The 20,316-nt window shown below is 40.1% G+C and overlaps 1 protein-coding gene across 1 annotated transcript in view; it reads right to left on the bottom strand.

The window, feature by feature from the left end:
- Window positions 1–915: 915 nt before the first annotated feature.
- LOC141370290 (anthrax toxin receptor-like) overlaps window positions 916–20,316 on the bottom strand; it is a 25,313-nt gene continuing 5,912 nt past the window's right edge. The window contains exons 2-3 of the mRNA XM_073878670.1: window positions 2,231–2,302; window positions 916–1,003 (exon numbers count right to left, since the gene is read on the bottom strand). Of these exons, the coding sequence (XP_073734771.1) occupies window positions 916–1,003; window positions 2,231–2,302 (160 nt within the window). The remainder of the gene's footprint in view (window positions 1,004–2,230; window positions 2,303–20,316) is intronic.

The raw sequence follows: 20,316 nt of genomic DNA, 5'->3' as shown, positions 1-20,316 counted from the left end.
TCAGGTCTCTCTGTCCTAAACACATAACCACACATATGCACAAATCCATTCCTCCACTAGTCCTTGGAGCAACCAGCCCCCTCCCTGCTTGTCCTGGAGTCAGGCATGAGAGTGCTGCCTCCATATACTGACATCTGCACTCTGCTGCTCCTGGTTTCTCTCCATGGTCCTGAATGGTGGCTGTATGTCACAAATCCTGGGTCCATCCAGTCCTAAGGGTGCTCAACCCTCTTTGGTCCTTCACTCTCTCTAAGTTGGATTTCAGTTATTTATGTTCATGAGAATCTTAACCTTTTAGCCACTCTGAAGCTCCATAACTTCCTATCTCTAGGTTTTTGAGAAAACTGCTTGGCCCACCATGGCCCACCTCAATCTTCTATCCCAGCTTGGTGTTCAGGACCCCACTCAATGGCTCCGCTGTCTCAAACCCACTAAGCAACCAAAATCTGCTTCACCAAGACCCGTCAACACTTTGATGTTGCCCATCCCTTCTCCCCTGGTACTGACTTTGTCTCTCCCTGCTCCTCTGGCCCAGGGCAGTGAGTGACACACAACAGGAGGTACCTAACATTGGCACTGTTCATAAATAAGCCACACATTTGTCCTACCCCATCCAGGGAGTCCTCACAGCTAGCCTCTTCTAAGAACAGGGAAGAGCATGGAGAGAAGGACTCAGGACATGTGATGACAGGGCTTAGAGGGGCAGGGATGGTCCTAGCAGTACAGAGTAGGCCATTCTCAGAGCAACCAGGGGTCAGAGGAAAGAGGGGAGTTGGAGCTTGGGGTCAGAGTGCACAATGAAGGAATCCCAGGCCAGCCCATGCACACACCAGTGGGCTTCCCACTGTGGTCTCAGGGAACCCCTCAGCTCCCTTGATCTTTCTGGGGTCTCACTTACTAGGCCTGCCTTGGGGGTCAACGTGGCACTTGCCTGTCTGGGGTGAGTTTCATTTGGGTGTTGCTCTGTGAAGAGTATGTGATTATGGAGATCCTCAGGCTTGGGCTGGGGAGGAAGGACATGCTTGTGAGAAGCCATCAACATAGTCTCAAAATGAAGCCAGTGACAGTCAGGGAGGGACTGCATGACAATTACCCTGCCCCCACCTCAACTCTTCTGTTTGGGGACTCACTTTACAAACCCCAGAACTTCCTGTAACTTTAGCAACGAAATTCTGAGGCCTGTGAGATGGGCAGCCTTCCTGGAAGAGTGCGCAAGAATGGTATCCTGATCCATCCTTACACTCTCTCCAAAGACACACACACACACACACACACACACACACGCACACACACACGAGCATGTGCACAGTGCAACTCAAGGAGATAGACACCTTCACACTTCTGCATGAGGGTCTCCCAAATGGCCTCTCCTCTACTGCAACATATTTTGGATCCCCTTCCCTCCTCCTAACTCCTTCCCCACCTCCCTCTCTTCTCAAAAAGTTATTCTCCCTTTTGGTAGCCATTCATATACGTCCTTTCATTTCCTTCCCTTGGTCACTGTTTTCTCATTTGCCGACTCTCATTCTCCCTTAGCTAAACTGCTCTTGGTTCTTCTCTCAACTCATTTTACCTCTATTATCAGACTTTTCTTCCTGGAGCACAACTTTGATATTGTCAGACCCCTAAACAAGTACTATCTGTGGCTTCCTATAGCTCACAGCAGAAAATTCAAGCCCCATGGCCTGGCATTATGAATCACTATGTTTTGGCTCCAAGCTGACCCATCTGGCTTCATCTCTCAGCCCTCCCCTGAGTTAACACTATTCTGCACCCAAACGGACCTCTCATTCCACAAGAAGTCTCCTTGATGGTTCCTGTTATCCTGTTTTTCCCATCCTTCAAGAAATAGATCAAATTTCACATACCCTGGGAAGCCATCCTTGACTTTTTTCTGTGAATTCTTAATTTTTCCTTAAAGTTACCTTAAGTCCTTTGCCTTTTCTTTTGGCCCCTGACATCACTTAATCAAGTGTTTATTTACTGCTACTGGTTTGCTTGTTTCCTAATCTGTTAGGTCCTCAAGAGCAGACTGTATCCCCGGCAATATGGCCTGACTCTCAGGCAGGAGCCAGTCAAAGATGCCATGACCCAATGGAATGACTGTGATGTCCTTCTTTCCTGTTTCAAGACACTGCCCTGGGCTCTGTGCTCCTGACCCGAGGGATGCCCATGCCTACTGAGCTAAAGAGCTGTGTACTCTGCCTGGCAGAGGGAAACACAAGCCTACTTTGTGAACTTCTTCAGCAGTTCCTCCACAAGTTTGTGAATTTCTTTCCAGGATTCTTTTGCAGTTTCTGACCTGAAAACCAAAACAACATTGATCAGAGGGGTTAGATGCCTCCATCAGGTGGGGACCCACCTCCCACAGACCCTTTAGCAAGCTCATCCCCAGCCCACATAGCTGATGTCTATCACACACCCTCAGCAACCTTAGTGGGTCACCATGGTGGTGATTATCATTGGTGTAAATGGTGGGGAGGATGACCACATAGACCCATGCTCGAGAATGAGGGACTTGTGGTGCAAACCCAGGTGGTTGGTCATATTAGATGGGCTGTTAGGCAAGGAAGGAAGGACGATGGAGAAGTCCCCAGTGATTCTGATATGTTGTTCTCTCCCCCACCTCCCCTTACCCAAACATTGGTAGAAGCCCTGGACTCAGCCACAGAGGATGTGCTACTAGGACTATTTATTTCCCTCTTTCCTTGCAGCCTGCAAAGCTGAGCCACTCTGGACATAGGAGGACTTTTCCAGCCCCACTGTGAGGGGAGGGGCTGGAATAGGCCCAGGACAGTGCTGTCCTGGTGTCATCATGCTCCAACCAGCAGGGAAAGCCACAAGTCCCTCCTGTCCCTATTTTCAGTTTCTTGTTCCCATTGGCTCCCATGTGAATCCCTGGATAGAGAGTAGGAGGGTAAAGAAGGTTGGAGCCTCATGATGACCCTTTCTGCCTAGGTGGGAAGCACTTAACTGTGCCCCAGCTGCCCAAGGTTCAAGTTCTTTGTAGGTCTGCACAATTCCAAATTGTGGAGGCTTATTGACTAAATGTTTTTGTCAGGGTTCTGTGGATGGTTAGAGTGAAACAGGCTGGTGCTGATGCCTGGACTCTTTCCCTGGATCTGTGATGGTTCATGCCTTTTCCATGTCATATGAGTCAGAGAAACCCACAAGAAGGTTCTTCCTTTTCTTCCAATGATCCCTATGTTCATTTACATCCCGAATATCATGTTTACATGTGTTTACATACGTGTCCCACACATCCAAAGCATCCTTCTCCACTCCGCCATTCCTTCTGCCTCTTCTAAGCTGCTTCTAAAACTGTCAATAGGTGGTGAGGTAACTAAGGATAGGTGATCCTAAGTATGTCAGGATTATCATTCATGGAGCATGTATATATGAGGCACTTTACATTCATGATTTCCAATTCCAGGACAGCCTTGTGATATCAGAATTATTTCCATTTTACAGTTGAGAAAACTGAGGCTCTCATAGGTCAAAGAATTTGGCACAATTTCCATGGGTAGCATGGATCTGAACCCAGATCTAGTTGTAAAGCCCATGTTCTCCCCATTGCACTTGGGACACTGGGGTGACACTGATGGAAGACAGTTGGAAGAAAGGCAGGCAGGCACAAGTGGACCCCGCCCTGAGAGGAAACCACCCTTAAGAGGATTTTAAACCACCCTGGAAGGAGCCCTTCACCCTTTCCCGTGTGACAGATGACAAAAACCTGATTGGATGACAGGTGCAGGGAGGGTTAATCAGATTGAAACAGCCCGCCAGCAAGCTCATAAAAACCCCTGGACTTAGAAACTCCAGTGGCAACCCTCTTTGGTCCCCTCCCTCTTTGGGAGCTTTGTACTATCACTTTACTATGGCTCAATAAGCTTTGCTCTGCAGCCCACCTCTCTTCATCTGGTCTACCTCTTCATTATTCGAAGCAGCATGACCAAGAACCGTGGGCACTAAAGGAGAAGGAAATCCTGTAATAATAGGAAAGTTTGGTGGCATTTTTAATCACCCTTCCCCCACTTTTTTTCTAGCCTGGTGGCAGTTTTAGTCTTGATCGGTGGTCTATTTCCAAGTTCTCCTTGAACCAGAGGGAGTAGTGTGGACCTTATAAATTATTGTGTACGTCTCTTCTCTAACCTTGCTGGGATTAATTTAGGATGTTCAAAAGCAGTTGTGGACACAGATAAATTTAGAAAGCTACACATATGCCCAGCCAGAAACATATTCTGTGAAGACCTTAAGCTTTCACCTTGGGTTGATCCCTGGGCTCAGAGCAAGCCTAGCTAAATGGTAAAGAAATGCCCAGTAAATAACATATGCAATATTGGAAGAGGTGCTCTTCTCTGTATGTGTGTGTGTTTTTTTTAATGTTGTGGTATTTTTATATTTGTTTCTAACTGCTGGCATTCAAAGGAATCTCTGTCAAAACATAAGCTGAAAATTAGCTAAAGGAACAGAAACTTGTGTCCCCACACAAGATACAGTCTTTGAAAAAGTAATTTGGAAAAATCTCAAAACAAATGAACCTCTACACATGTCTATAATAAAAAAAAGAGCAAAACACCCCTGAGACCAGTGAGAAATTCTTTTTTTTTTTTTAGAAAATCTTATTTCTACAGTTACTACATTATAATAATCAAAAACCCAATTTTCAACAACAAAAATCACAAAATGCACAAAGAAATAGAAGAACATTGTTCACTCAAAGAACTAAATTTTCAGAAGCCATCCTTGAGGAAGTCAAGGTATCAGACTTAAAGCTGGTACAGCCACTCTGGAAAACACTATGGAGGTTCCCCCAAGAAGTTAAAAATAGAGCTACCCTATGACCCAGCAATTGCGCTACGAGGTATTTACCACAAAAATATAGATGTAGTGAAATGAAGGGGCACCTGCACTCCAATGTTCATAACAGCAACGTCCACAATAGCCTAATTGTGGAAAGAGCCAAGATGTTCTTCGACAGATGAATGGATAAAGAAGAGGTATACACACACATACCATGGAATATTACTCAGCCATCAGAAATGATGAATACTTACCACTTACATCGACATAGATGGAACTGGAGGGTATTATGCTAAGTGAAATAAGTCAATCAGAGAAAGATGATTATCATATGGCTTCACTCATATGTGGAATATAAGAAACAGCACAGAGAATTATAGGAGAAGGGAGGGAAAACTGAATGGGAAGTCATCAGAGAGGGAGAAACACCAGGAGAGACTCTTAACTATAGGAAACAAACTGAGAGTTGCTGAAGGGGAGGTCGATAGGGGATGGGGTAACTAGGTGATGGGAATTGAGGAGGGCACGTGATGTGATGAGCATTGGGTGTTATATGCAACTGATAAATTATTGAACACTACATCTGAAACTAATGATGTACTACTACATGTTGGCTAATTGAATTTAAATTAAAAAAGAGACTTAAAGCAACTATCTTAAGTATATACTCAAGGTAAAAATCAAATAAGCCAATTAAAAAATATATAAAGGATCTGAAGAGACATTTTTCCAAAGAAGATATTCAAATGGCCAAGAGTTCCATGAAAAGGTGTTCAACATCACTAATCACCGGGGAAACTTAAATCAAAACTACAATGAGATATTAGCTCAAACCTGTTAGAATGGCTATCATCAGAAAGACCAGAGATAACAAATGTGATGAGAATGTGGAGAAAAATCTTCCCCCTGATATGAAGAAGCAAATTGAAGATAGAGGATGGGTCAGCCCCTGGATATCATTCAGACAGCAATTCAGTTCTTTGAGGAATAAAAACAATGACACTTACTTACAAACTGAATCTTTATAAGAATGGAAAGATATTCTAGAATTTCAAAGCCCACCTATCCTTTGTACCAGTCCCAAGGGAGTATAGTACCAAACACCAGTTACCAATCCCAGGAGAGAACTCTTAACACTTCTGATCAGTGCATCTTGGTATTAGAGTTACCAAGGAAAACATAGTAGTCAAGCACTGGATGGAACAATGCTTTACTGACATAAAGAGACAGAACAAGATCAACTTCACTAGTGGGCATTGGTCCCCATGCCCAGTGGGTCTCTCCTGGTGGCTAAGGCATGGTGACTGGCCTAAGCACACCCCTCCTGCCACAGTGGAATGAACCTTGCCTCTCTCCACAGAAGATAGGTATAACAGTGGATTGGCCAGGTACCCTATGATGCATATCCTTTCAGCAGAGACAAAAGAATATTCAGAAAGTTAAACAAGCAACAACATACCTAGTCAAAGTGATAAGCCTGCCGGGCTGTATGGGCTCTTTAATCTCTTTGTGTCAGGAAGTACTCCAGATCTAATGTCTATTCTCATGTGGTTGAATGTGGGTCAAGACTGCAAACATAGAGACTGCTTTTCCAAACAATTTCCAAATAAGATAAAATACTGAAACAATTTGTCAACATAGGTTCATCTACTTTTGGCTTATTATAGAGGAATTAAAGATATTTGTTTGTTCATAAAGATGTGCCACCTTGAAAAAATTCCTATGAGGAAGGATATACTTCCAGAGATTATGAAATGTATTCATAAATTTGCCAATCTACAGATTGCTGGTTTAACAATCTATACATGCTTACTTCTGGTTTTCACCAGAAATTAAGGTTTCTAAGGGTTAATAATTCTAATCAACATATAGAATTAAAGCCACTAGAAATAATAAAGAAAATGACTTCACACAGGGAGAACAGGATGCGTTTTTGGTAAGATAAGTTATGAGGCATGGAAATGTACTTTTCTTAAGGGAAAAAGTAAATCTATTCAAAGGAGAATAACTAGTATTCAGAATGAAAAAGGGAGGAATAATGGTTAAAACTAAATGGAACTAAAAAGAAGGAAGAGAGAAAAAATCTTATGTGGTCCAGGAGGCTAAAATTGAATGAATTAATTATAAGAACTTTAAAAATTAGCTTTGATGCCAATAGTATGCCTATACAAAATTAAAACATAATTCTCTTTCATTTGTTCAACAAAGTTTTCTTGAACTATTGGTGTACTCTTAATAGCAGACTATTAAACATTGTTCTTTACCCTTTTGTAATCTATCTTCAAAGCAAATATTCTGTACTTACCAAAATATTTTCCTGTGCTTCATGTTGTCATTATCAGGTCTTTGATTACTTGGGAGAATTGAGTCTCTTCTAATCAAAGAGCTAAGGCTTTTTATAAGAGTTATGGTTCTTCACAACTAGGTAACTGTGTTTGCCTTAGAAATCTTTGTCACTTTGAATAGATGACCCAGATCATATTTAATCAAGTGTTTATACTTTTTGATTTTTAAAAATTATTTAAATTTAATTAGCCAACACATATTACATCATTAGTTTCAGATGTAGTGTTCAACAACTCATCAGTTGCATATAACACCCAGTGCTCATCACATCACGTGCCATCCTTAATGCCCATCACCCAGCTACCCCATCCCTCACCCACCTCCCCTTCAGCAACCCTCAGTTTGTTTCCCATAGTTAAGAGTCTCTCATGGTTTGTTTCCCTCTCTGATTTCCCTTGCCTTTGGAGACGTGTCTAGCAAGAAGTTGCTGTGGCCAAGGTTGAAGAGGTTGCTGCCTGTGTTCTCTAGGATTTTGATGGATTCCTGTCTCCCATTTAGGTCTTTCATCCATTTTGAGTTTATCTTTGTGTATGGTGTAGGAGAATGGTCCATTTTTATTCTTCTGCATTTGGCTGTCCAATTTTCTCAGCACCATTTATTGAAGAGACTGTTCTTTTTCTATTGGATATTCTTTCCTGCTTTGTCAAAGATTAGTTGACCATAGAGTTGAGGGTCTATTTCTGGGTTCTCTATTCTGTTCCATTGATTTATGTGTCTGTTTTTGTGCCAGTACCATGCTGTCTTGATGACCACAGCTTTGTAAGATAGCTTGAAGTCAGGCTTTGTGATGTCACCAGCATTGGTTTTCTTTTCCAACATTCCCCTGGCTATCCAGGGTCTTTTCTTGTTCCATACAAATTTTAGGATTATTTGTTCCAGCTCTGTGAAAAAAGTTGATATGGTATTTTGATAGGGATTCCATTGAATGTGTAGATTGCTCTGGGTGGCATAGACATTTCACAATATTTATTCTTCCAATCCATGAGCATGGAATGTTTTTCCATCTCTTGTGTCTTCCTCAATGTTTTTCATAAGTGTTCTGTAGTTTTTAGAGTTCAGATCCTTTACCGCTTTGGTTAGGTTTATTTCTAGGTATCTTAATAGTTTTTGGTGCTATTGTAAAGGGAATTGATTCCATAATTTCTCTTTCTATAGTCACATTGTTAGTGTATAGAAAAGCAACTGATTTCTGTGCTTTGATTTTGTATCCTGTCACATTACTGAATTGCTGTATGAGTTCTAGTAATTTTGGGGTGGAGTCTTTTGGGTTTTCCACATAAAGTATCATGTCATCTGCAAAGAGTGAGAGTTTGATTTCTTTGCCAATTTGAATGTCTTTTATTTCTTTTTGCTGTCTGACTGCTGAGGCTAGGACTTCTAGTACTACGTTGAACAAAAATGGTGAAAGTGGGCATCCCTGTCATGTTCCTGACCTTAGGGGAAAAGCTGTTTCTCCCATTGAGAATGATATTTGCGGTGGGCTTTTTGTAGATGGCTTTTATAATATTGAGGTATGTTCCCTCTATCCCTACACTGTGAAGAGTTTTAATCAAGAAAGAATGTTGTATTTTGTCAAATGCTCTTTCTGCATCATATGAGAGGATCATATGATCCTTGTCCTTACTTTTATTAATGTGATATATCACGTCGATTGATTTTCAAATGTTGAACCACCCTTGTATCCCAGGGATAAATCCCACTTGGTCGTGGTGAATAATCCTTTTAATGTACTGTGGGATCCTATTGGCTAGTATGGGTATTTTGATGTCCATGTTCATCAGGGTTATTGGTCTGTAATTCTCCTTTTTGATGGGGTCTTTGTTTGGTTTTGGGATCAAGGTGATGCTGGCTTCATAGAAGGAGTTTGGAAGTTTTCCTTCCATTTCTATCTTTTGAAATAGCTTCAGTAGAATAGGTATTATTTCTTCTTTAAATGTTCAGTAGAATTCCCCTGGGAAGCCATCTGGCCCTGGACTCTTGTTTTTTGGGAGGTTTTGATTACTGCTTCAATTTCCCTGGTGGTTACAGGTCTGTCCAGATCTTTTATTTCTTCCTGTTTCAGTTTTGGTAGTTTATAAGTTTCCAGGAATGCATCCATTTCTTCCAAATTGCCTAATTTGTTGGCATATAGTTGCTCATAATATGTTCTTAAAATTGATTGTATTTCATTGGTGTTGGATGTGATCTCTCCCCTTTCATCATGATTTTATTAATTTGCGTCCTTTCTCTTTTCTTTTTGATAAGTCTGGCTAGGGGTTTATTGATCTTATTAATTCTTTCAAAGAACCAGCTTCTAGTTTCATTGATCTGTTCTACTGTTCTTCTGGTTTCTATGTCATTGGTTTCTGCTCTAATCTTAATCTTAATTATTTCTTAATCTTCATTATTTCTCTTCTCCCTCTTGGTTTAAGCTTTATTTGCTGTTCTTTCTCCAGCTCCTTTAGGTGTAAGGTTAGCTTGTGTATTTGGGATTTTTTCCAATTTTTTGAGAGAGGTTTGTATTGCAATGTACTTCCCACTTAGAACTGCCTTTCCTGCATCCCAAAGGTTTTGAACAGTTGTGTTTTCATTTTCATTAGTTTCTATGAATTTTTAAAATTCTTCTTTAATTTCCTGGTTGACCCATTCATTTTTTAAATTAACATATAGTGTATTATTTGTTTCAGGGGTACAGGTCTGTGATTCATCAGTCTTGCACAACACACAGCACTCACCACAACACATACCCTCCCCAATATCCATCACTCAGCCACCCCATTCCCCCCAACTCCAGCAACTCTCAATTTGTTTCCTGAGATTAAGAGTCTCTTATAATTTGTTTCCCTCTTAGGTTTCATCTTGTTTCATTTTTTCCCTTTCTTCCCTTATGATCCTCTGCCTTCTTTCTTAAATTCCACCTATCAGTGAGATAATATGATAATTGTCTTTCTCTGATTGACTTATTTTGCTTAGCATAATACCCTCTAGTTCCATCTACATCATTGCAAATGGCAAGATTTCATTTTTTTGATGGCTGCATTAAATTCCATTGGGTATATATACCACATCTTATTTATCCATTCATCTGTTGATGGACATCTGGGCTCTTTTATAGTTTGGCTATTGTGGACATTGCTGCTATAAACATTGGGGTGCAGGTGCCCCTTCAGATCACTACAATTGTATCTTTAGGGTGAATATCCAGTAGTACTGGATTGCTGGGTCATAGGGTAGCTCTATTTCAACTTTTCAACTCCATACTGTTTTCCAGAGTGGCTGCACCAGTTTGCATCGCCACCAACAGTGTAGGAGGGTTCCGCTTTCTCCATTCATTCTTTAGTAGGATGCTCTTTAACCTCCAAGTGTTTGAGTTCCTTCCAAATTTCCTCTTCTGATTGAGTTCAAGTTTCAAAGCATTGTGGTCTGAAAATATGCAGGGAATAATTCCAGTCTTTTGGTATCAGTTGACACCTGATTTGTGACCCAGTATGTGATATATTCTGGAGAAAGTTCCATGTGCACTTGAGAAGAATGTGTATTCTGTTGCTTCAGGATGGTATGCTCTGTCTATATCTGTGAAGTCCATCTGGTCCAATGTGTCATTTAAAGCCCTTGTTTCCTTGTTGATCTTCTGCTTAAATGATCTGTCCATTGCTGTGAGTGGGGTATTGAATTTTCCTACTATTATTATATTATTATCTATGTGTTTCTTTGATTTGGTTATTAATTGGTTGATATAATTGGCTGCTCCCAAATTGGGAGCATAAATATTTAGAATTGTTAGATCTTTTTGTTGGGTAGATCCTTTAAGCATGATATAGTGTTCCTCTTCATCTCTTATTAGAGTGTTTGGTTTAAAATCTAATTTGTCTGATATGAGGATTGCTACCCCAGCTTTCTTTTGAGGTCTATTAGCATGATAAATGATTCTCCACCCCCTCACTTTCAGTCTGGAGGTGACTTCAGATCTAAAGTGAGTCTCTTGTAGACAGCATATGGATGGGTCTTACTTTTTTAACCAATCTGATGCCCTGTGTTTTTTGATTGGGGTATTTGGCCCATTTACATTAAGAGTAACTATTGAAAGATATGAATTTAGTGCCATTGTATTACCTGTAAAGTCCCTGTTTCTGTAGATTGTCTGTTTCTTTCTGGTTTATGTTACTCTTAGGCTCTCTCTTCGCTTACAAGATTCCCCCTTAATATTTCTTGCAGGGCTGGCTTGGTGGTCACATATTCTTTCAATCTCTGTTTATCCTGGAAGCTCTTTATCTCTCCTTCCATTCTGAATGACAGCCTTGCTGGGTAAAGTATTCTTGGCTGCATGTTTTTCTCATTTAGTGCCCTGAATATATCATACCAGCCCTTTCTGGCCTGCCATGTCTCTGTGGATAGGCCTGATGCAAGTCTAATGTTCCTATCTCTGTAGGTTAGGAACCTCTTTTCTTGAGCTGCCCTCAGGATTTTCTCTTTATTTTTTTATTTTCTCTATATTTTCTTTTTATTTTTAAATTATCTCTGAAATTTTCAAGCTTCACTATTATATGTTGGGGTGTTAATTTATTTTTATTGATTTGGGTAGAGGTCCTCTCTACCTCTTGGACATGAATGCCTGTTTCCTTCCCCAGATTAGGGAAGTTCTCATCTATGATTTGCTCAAACACATCTCTGGCTCTCTCTCTCTCTGTCTTCACCCTCAGGCACCCCAATAATTCTGATGTTGGTACGTTCTGTAGCATCACTGATTTCTCAAAGCCTCTCTTCATGCCTATTAGTTGTTTCTCTCTCTTTACCTCAGCTTCCTTCCTTTCCATCAGTTTGTCTTCTATGTCACTGACTATCTCTTCTACCTCATTTATCCTAGCTGTTAGAGCACCCAATTTAGACTGCATCTCAGAACATTTTTAATTTTGGCCTAATTAAATCTCCCTTCTGTGCTAAGAGATTCTCTAGTATCTTTTATGCTTTTTTTCCAGTCCAACTAGTAACTTTATAATTGTTATATTGAATTCCAGGTCTGACATTTTACTTATATCCATATCAATTAGATCTGTGGAAGAGAGTATTACCTCTTTCTTTTGTGGTGATCCCTCCTTCTAGTCATTTTGCCCAGAGAAGAATGGATGAACAAGTGAACAGAATAAAAAATATCAACCATGACTCAAGCAAAGTACACACTAGACAAATCCAAAGAGGTCAGAAACCAAAATGGAAAAGCAAAAGAATAAGCAAAAGAAAAAAGAAAAAAGGGAAGGGGAGGGGAAGAGAGAATATAATCTCACAGGGTGGACAAAACAGGGTGATCCACTTGTTCCTGAGTGTATTTTGGTCTATGTGTTAGAAGACATTAAATCCCAAAATTGTAATGTAAGCAAAACTTATATATATATAAAAATAAAATTGAATAGAGTTAAAGGAAGCCAAAAATGAAGAATCTACCTATAAAATGTAAATGTAAAAAATGAAAGTTAAAAAATGTAAAAAAGTTATAAAATGTAAATGTAAAAAAATGAAAGTTAAAAAAGGACTTAAAAACAAAGAGTTGATAAAATAAGAAACTAGTTGAAAAGGGAAAAAAGAGAAAAAAGAAATGGAAAATTTTAAACTGAAAGATAAACGAATCATGAGAAAAAACCTCGAATTCTATATACTATTTTCCCCTAGCACTGGAGTTTTACAGTCTTGTGGGGTCTGTAAACTTGCTCTGCACCTCTTCTTCCAGTTGGTCTTCTGGGGGAGGGACCTGCTGTGCTGCTTCTTAGGTGTCTTTGCCTGGGTGGAGTTGCCCCACCCCTTGCCAGGGGACTGGGCTCAGTGTAAGCTGGTCTTCTGTGTGGCATTTGTTCCCTGAAGGCTTTCCACGCCTCTTTAGAGGATCAAAATGGAAATGGTTGCACCTGATCTCCATCCCCAGAGCCTAAAGACATGGTCTCTTCTCTTTAGTAAACCCTCTGGGATAAAATGGTCTTCACTTTTGTGTGTGCCAAACTGCAGACTCCCGTGGTGCTCGCCCACAGTGATCTCCCACGGGGAAGTCGTAGGGTCCTGCGTTACTACTCTTTGTAGGACCCTGGTGCTAAGAGCAGTCGCTGGATCATGTGTGACCCATTCTGCCCCTCCCAGGGGATGGTGGAGGGTCTCTGTGTTCCAGTCCTCTACAGGGTCCACAGGCAGAGAGTGGTCACCCAATTGGCCTAGCTTGCAGTTTATGGCAAATTGAGCTGAGAGCCCCCCTGCTGGGCTCACTGACCATAACCAGTTTCCCCACTCCACTGTTTGGGAACTCTACCAGCTCAGGCACCCCTGTTAATTCTGTGACTCCAGGGATCCCGAGACCACACTGTCCCACCTAGAAATCTTCCCATTTCATCCCCTGAACACCTTTCAGGCAGGGATGTCTCTCACTGGAGCAGATTTCTAAGGGTTCCCATTTTGTCCTCTGGGGCTATATCAATTTCTGGTAGCCAGCTTACAGAGGCTCCCTCCCCCCTCCATTTATCTTCTTCAGATTCACTTCTCTGCACCTCCTATCTTGCAAAAAGTGGTCACTTTTCTACTTACAGAGTTCCAGATATTCTTTTTCTACATCTCAGGTTGAATTCATGGGTGTTAATGATTTGATAGTTATCTAGTTAAATTCAAGGGACCAGATGAAACGAGGTCCCCTACTCTTCCACCGTCTTGCCTCCTCCCTTGCAATATCTGATTTTTTAAAATAAACTTCTCTTTATCAATTTCAAAATGAAGTCTTTTTGACTTCAAAATAACTTTGGGATATGTAAGAGGGTTCCTGGAACATCTCAAACTATTTTTTCTCTCTCCTTATGAAAGAGACATGTTAAACTAATGCTAGTTTGCCATGTTGAATTACAAGGGAAGTATTGTCAAATAAGATATGTTAAACCATTTTTAGGTTATATTTGTATGGATCTATGTTAGTAAAGTAAGTGTTCCAGATATTGTATGGAATTCCTAGAAACCAATGTCTTGGTATTATGTTATCAGTCATAATTCTAATTATGATCTTAAGATGTATGTCAAAGAAAACAAAATTTCCTTGTCAATTGCATTGTAATGAACCCTCATCAGATCTTTAATATTGGCTGTTTTTAAGCTTTTAAGTCTTTTGAGATTTATAGATAGTTATTGCTTTACACTAGTGCTTTGGCAGAAGTAGTTTCTCTTCAGAGATTTATGGAAAGGACCCTTTCTGAAAAATTTCCAGGTACAAGTTTCGGATCCCTTTAAGATGATATCACTAAGCTGAGTGAAATAAGTCAATCAGAGAAAGACATGTATCATATGACCTCACTGATATGAGGAATTCTTAATCTCAGGAAACAAACTGAGGGTTGCTGGAGTGGTGGGGGGTGGGAGGGATTGGGTGGCTGGGTGATAGACATTGGGGAGGGTATGTGCTACGGTGAGCACTGTGAATTGTACAAGACTGATGAATCACGGATCTGTACTTCTGAAACAAATAATGTAATATATGTTAAGAAAAAAAAAAGAAGAAGAAGATAGCAGGAGGGGAAGAATGAAGGGGAGTAAGTCGGAGGGGGAGAAGAACCATTAGAGACGATGGACTCTGAAAAACAAACTGAGGGTTCTAGAGGGGAGGGGGTGGGGGGATGGGTTAGCCTGGTGATGGGTATTAAAGAGGGCACATTCCGCGTGGAGCACTGGGTATTATGCACAAACAGTGAATCATGGAACACTACATCAAAAACTAATGATGTAATGTATGGTGATTAACATAACAATAAAAAATTATTAAAAAAAAGATGATATCACTGAACTGAGGAAGAATTTTCTGAACACTAATGGAGAAACTGATGTACTCATAAAATTTCGAACTGAAAATCAAACATTAATCAAGAATTAATTACATAGAACTAGAAGAACTCATGAGGATTATTATAAGTTTATGACCATTTTTTTCAAATATTGCTTGTTTTTCTATGTTTCCCCCCCAGATTTAAGGAGTCCTTTTTACCCTTCTTTTAATTTACCTGTAATTTATAGAAATTTAGTAAAAAAACTCTTAACTGAAAATAAAGTATCTTTTTCTCTCTATCTGGTCCCTCTATTCTTCCGAAATTCTTATTATTTTTTAAGATTATTTATTTTTTTTATCTGAGAGAGAGAGTGAGGGGAGGGGCAGAGGTAGAGAGGGAGAGAATCCCAAGCAGACTCCATGCAGAGCCAGATGCCAGGCTTGATCTCAGGACTCTAAGAACATGACCTGAGCCAAAACCAAGAGTTGGATGCTCAACTGACTGAGCCATCCAGGTGCCCCTTGAGTATTTTTATTTTACATGACAATATAGGTATTTGTGTAAGCTAAATAAGAATCTGATTTCCTTCTAACAGGATGAAATTGGGCAGGTGATTGGTTTGGCTTCTTAGCTTTAAAAAATCTAATCACCTTATGGTACCACTTATCTCTCGAATTCTGCCCTCATGATCCAGTAGTTGTTTATTTCTCTTTTTCTCAGTTTCTTTATTTTCAATTAAAGTGATACCATAAGATGAAACAACATTAGAATAATTGGGATCCCAGAAGAAAAAGAAAGAGAGAGAGGGGCAGAAGGTATATTGGAGCAAATTATAGCAGAGAACTTCCCTAATGTGGGGAAGGAAACAGGCATCAAAATCCAGGAGACACAGAGAACCCCTCTCAAAATCAATAAAAATAGGTCAACTCCCTGACATCTAATAGTAAAACTTACGAGTCTCAGAGACAAAGAGAAAATCCTGAAAGCAGCTCGGGAGAAGAGATATGTAACCTACAATGATAGAAACATTAGATTGGTAACAGACCTATCCACAGAGACGTGGCAGGCCAGAAAGGACTGGCATGATCTATTCAGAGAAATAAACGAGAAAAATATGCAGCCAAGAATACTATATCCAGCTAGGCTGTCATTGAAAATAGAAGGAGAGATAAAAAGCTTCCAGGACAAACAAAAACTAAAGAATTTGCAAACACGAAACCAGCCCTCCAAGAAATAATGAAAGGGGTCCTCTAAGCAAAGAGAGAGCCTAAAAGCAGCATAGACCAGAAAGGAACACAGACAATATACAGTAATAGTCACCTGACAGGCAATACAATGGCACTAAATTCATATCTTTCAATAGTTACCCTGAATATAAATGGGCTAAATGCCCCAATCAAAAGACACAGGCTATCAGATTGGATTAAAAAACAAGACCCATCGATATGCTGTCTGCAAGAGACTCATTTTAGACCCAAAGACACCTGCACATTGAAAGTGAGGGGGTGGAAAACCATTTACCATGCTCATGGACACCAAAAGAAAGCTGGGGTGGCAATCCTTATATCAGACAAATTAGATTTTAAAACAAAGACTGTAATAAGAGATGAGGAAGGACACTATATCCTACTGAAAGGGTCTATCCAACAAGAAGATCTAACAATTGTAAATACCTATGCCCCTAACATGGGAGCAGCCAATGATATAAGGCAATTAATAACAAAAGCAAAGAAACACATTGACAACAATACAATAATAGTGGGGGACTTTAACACCCACCTGACTGAAATGGACAGATCATCTAAGCAAAAGATCAACAAGGAAATAAAGACTTTAAATGACACACTGGACCAAATGGACTTCACAGATATATTCAGAACATTCCATCCCAAAGGAACAGAATACACATTCTTCTCTAGTGCCCATGGAACATTCTCCAGAATTGATCACATCCTAGGTCACAAATCAGGTCTCAGCTGGTACCAAAAGATTGGGATTATTCCCTGCATATTTTCAGACCACAATGCTTTGAAACTAGAACTCAATCACAAGAGGAAAGTCGGAAAGAACTCAAATACATGGAGGCTAAAGAGCATCCTTCTAAAGAATGAATGGGTCAACCAGGAAATTAAGAAGAATTAAAAAAGTTCATGGAAACCAATGAAAATGAAAACACAACTGTTCAAAATCCTTGGGATGCAGCAAAGGCAGTCCTAAGAGGAAAGTATATAGCAATACAAGTCTTTCTCAAGAAACAAGAAAGGTCTCAAAAACACAACCTAACCCTACACCTAAAGGAGCTGGAAAAGAACAGCAAATAAAGCCTAAACCCAACAGGAGAAGAGAAATAATAAAGATCAGAGCAGAAATCAATGAAATAGAAACCAAAAGAACAGTAGAACCGATCAATGAAACAAGGAGCTGGTTCTTTGAAAGAAATAACAAGATTGAGAAACCCTGGCCAGACTTCTCAAAAAGAAAAGAGAAATGACCCAAATCAACAAAATCATGAATGAAAGAGGAGAGATCACAACCAACACCAAAGAAATACAAACAATTATAAGAACATATTATGAGCAACTATATGCCAGCAAATTAAATAATCTGGAAGAAACGGATGCATTCCTAGAGATGTATCAACTACCAAAAGTGAACCAGGAAGAAATAGAAAACCTGAACAGACCTATACCACTAAGGAAATTGAAGCAGTCATCAAAAATCTCCCAACAAACAAGAGCTCAGGGCCAGATGGCTTCCCAGGAGAGTTCTACCAAACATTTAAAGAAGAATTAATACCTATTCTCCTGAAACTGTTCCAAAAAATAGAAATGGAAGGAAAACTTCCAAACTCATTTTATGAGGCCACCATTACCTTGATCCCCAAACCAGACAAAGACCCCATCAAAAAGGAGAATTACAGACTAATATCCTTGATGAACATAGATGCCAAAATTCTCACCAAAACCCTAGCCAAAAGGATACAACAATACATTAAAAGGATTATTCACCACGACCAAGTGGGATTTATCCCTGGGCTGCAAGGTTGGTTCAACAACCACAAATCAATCAATATGATACAATACATTAATAAAAGAAAGAACAAAGGCACCTGGGTGGCTCAGTTGGTTAAACGACTGCCTTCGGCTCAGGTCGTGATCCTGGAGTCCCGGGATTGAGTCCCACATGGGGCTCCTTGATCGGCAGGGAGTCTGCTTCTTCCTCTGACCCTACCCCCTCTTGTGCTCTCTCTCTCTCTAAAATAAATAAAAAAAAATCTTTAAAAAAAAAGAAAAGAAAAGAAAGAACAAGAACCATATGATCCTCTCAATAGATGCAGAAAAAGCATTTGACAAAGTACAGCATCCTTTCTTGATCAAAACTCTTCAGAGTATAGGCATAGAGGGTACATACCTCAATATCATAAAAGCCATCTATGAAAAACCCACAGCGAATATCATTCTCAATGAGGAAAAACTGAGACCTTTCCCCCTAAGGTCAGGAACGCGGCAGGGATGTCCACTATCACCACTGCTATTCCACATTGTACTAGAAGTCCTAGCCACAGCAATCAGACAACAAAAAGAAATCAAAGGCATCCAAATCGTCAAGGAGGAAGTCAAACTCTCACTCTTTGCAGATGATATGATACTTTATGTGGAAAACCCAAAAGACTCCACCCCAAAACTGCTAGAACTCATACAGGGATTCAGTAAAAGTGGCAGGATATAAAATCAATGCACCGAAATCAGTGGCATTCCTATACACCAACAACAAGACAGAAGAAAGAGAAATTAAGGAGTCGATCCCATTTACAATTGCACCCAAAACCATAAGATGCCTAGGAATAAATCTAACCAAAGAAGCAAAGGATCTGTACTCAGAAAACTATAAAATACTCATGAAAGAAATTGAGGAAGACACAAAGAAATGGAAAAATGTTCCATGCTCATGGATTGGAAGAACAAATATTGTGAAGATGTCAATGCTACCTAGAGCTATCTACACATTCAATGCAAGCCCAATAAAAATACCATACCATCCACTTTTTTCAAAGAAATGGAACAATTAATCCTAAAATTTGTATGGAACCAGAAAAGACTCCGAATAGCCAGAGGAATCTTGAAAAAGAAAAGCAAAGCTGGCGGCATCACAATTCCAGACTTCCAGCTCTATTACAAAGCTGTCCTCATCAAGACAGTATGGTACTGGCACAAAAACAGACACATAGATCAATGGAACAGAATAGAGAGCCCAGAAATGGACCCTTAACTCTATGGTCAACTAGTCTTCGACAAAGCAGGAAAGAAAGTCTAATGGAGAAAAGACAGTCTCTTCAACAAATGGTGTTGGGAAAATTGGACAGCCAGATGCAGAAGAATCAAACTGGACCATTTCCTTACACCACACACAAAAACAGACTCCAAATTGTTGAAAGACCTCAATGTGAGACAGGAGCCCATCAACATCCTAAAGGAGAACACAGGTAGCAACCTCTTTGACCTCAGCTGCAAGTTCTTCCTAGAAACATCGCCAAAGGCAAGGGAAGCAAGGTCAAAAATCAACTATTGGGACTTCATCAAGATAAAAAGCTTTTGCATAGTGAAAGAAACAGTCAACAAAACCAAAAGACAACTGACAGAATGGGAGAAGATATTTGCAAATGACATATCAGATAAATGGCTAGTATCCAAAATCTATAAAGAACTTCTTAAACTCAACACCCAAAGAAGAAATGATCCAATGAAGAAATGGGCAGAAGACATGAACAGACATTTTTCCAAAGAAGACATCCAAATGGCCAACAGACACATGAAAAAGTGCTCAACATCGCTTGACATCAGGGAAATCCAAATCAAAACCCCAATGAGATACCACCTCACACTAGTCAGAAGGGCTAAAATTAACAAGTCAGGAAAAGACAGATGTTGGTGGGAATGCGGAGAAAGGGGAACCCTCCTACACTGTTGGTGGGAATGCAAGCAGGTGCAGCCACTCTGGAAAACAGTATGGAGGTTCTTCAAAAAGTTGAAAATAGAGCTACCATAAGACCCAGCAATTGCATTACTGGGTATTTACCCCAAAGATACAAATGTAGGGATCCGAAGGGATATGTGCACCCCGATGTTTATAGCAGCAATGTCCACAATAGCCAAACTGTGGAAAGAGCCAAGATGTCCTTCGACAGATGAATAGATAAAGAAGAGATGGTATATATATACAATGGAATATTAGGCAGCCATCAAAAGGAATGAGATCTTGCCATTTGCAACAATGTGGATGGAACTGGAGAGTGGTATACTGAGCAAAGTAAGTCGATCAGAGAAAGACATGTATCATATGACCTCACTGATATGAGGCATTCTTAATCCCAGGAAACAAACTGAGTTTTGCTGGAGTGGTGGGGGGGGGG

This window comes from Callorhinus ursinus, unplaced genomic scaffold (assembly GCF_003265705.2).
Source record: "Callorhinus ursinus isolate GAN/ISIS: 27379988/994484 unplaced genomic scaffold, GSC_fseal_2.0 scaffold31, whole genome shotgun sequence".
Taxonomy (NCBI): Eukaryota; Metazoa; Chordata; class Mammalia; order Carnivora; family Otariidae; genus Callorhinus; species Callorhinus ursinus.
This window is presented reverse-complemented; position numbering and strand designations above follow the sequence as displayed.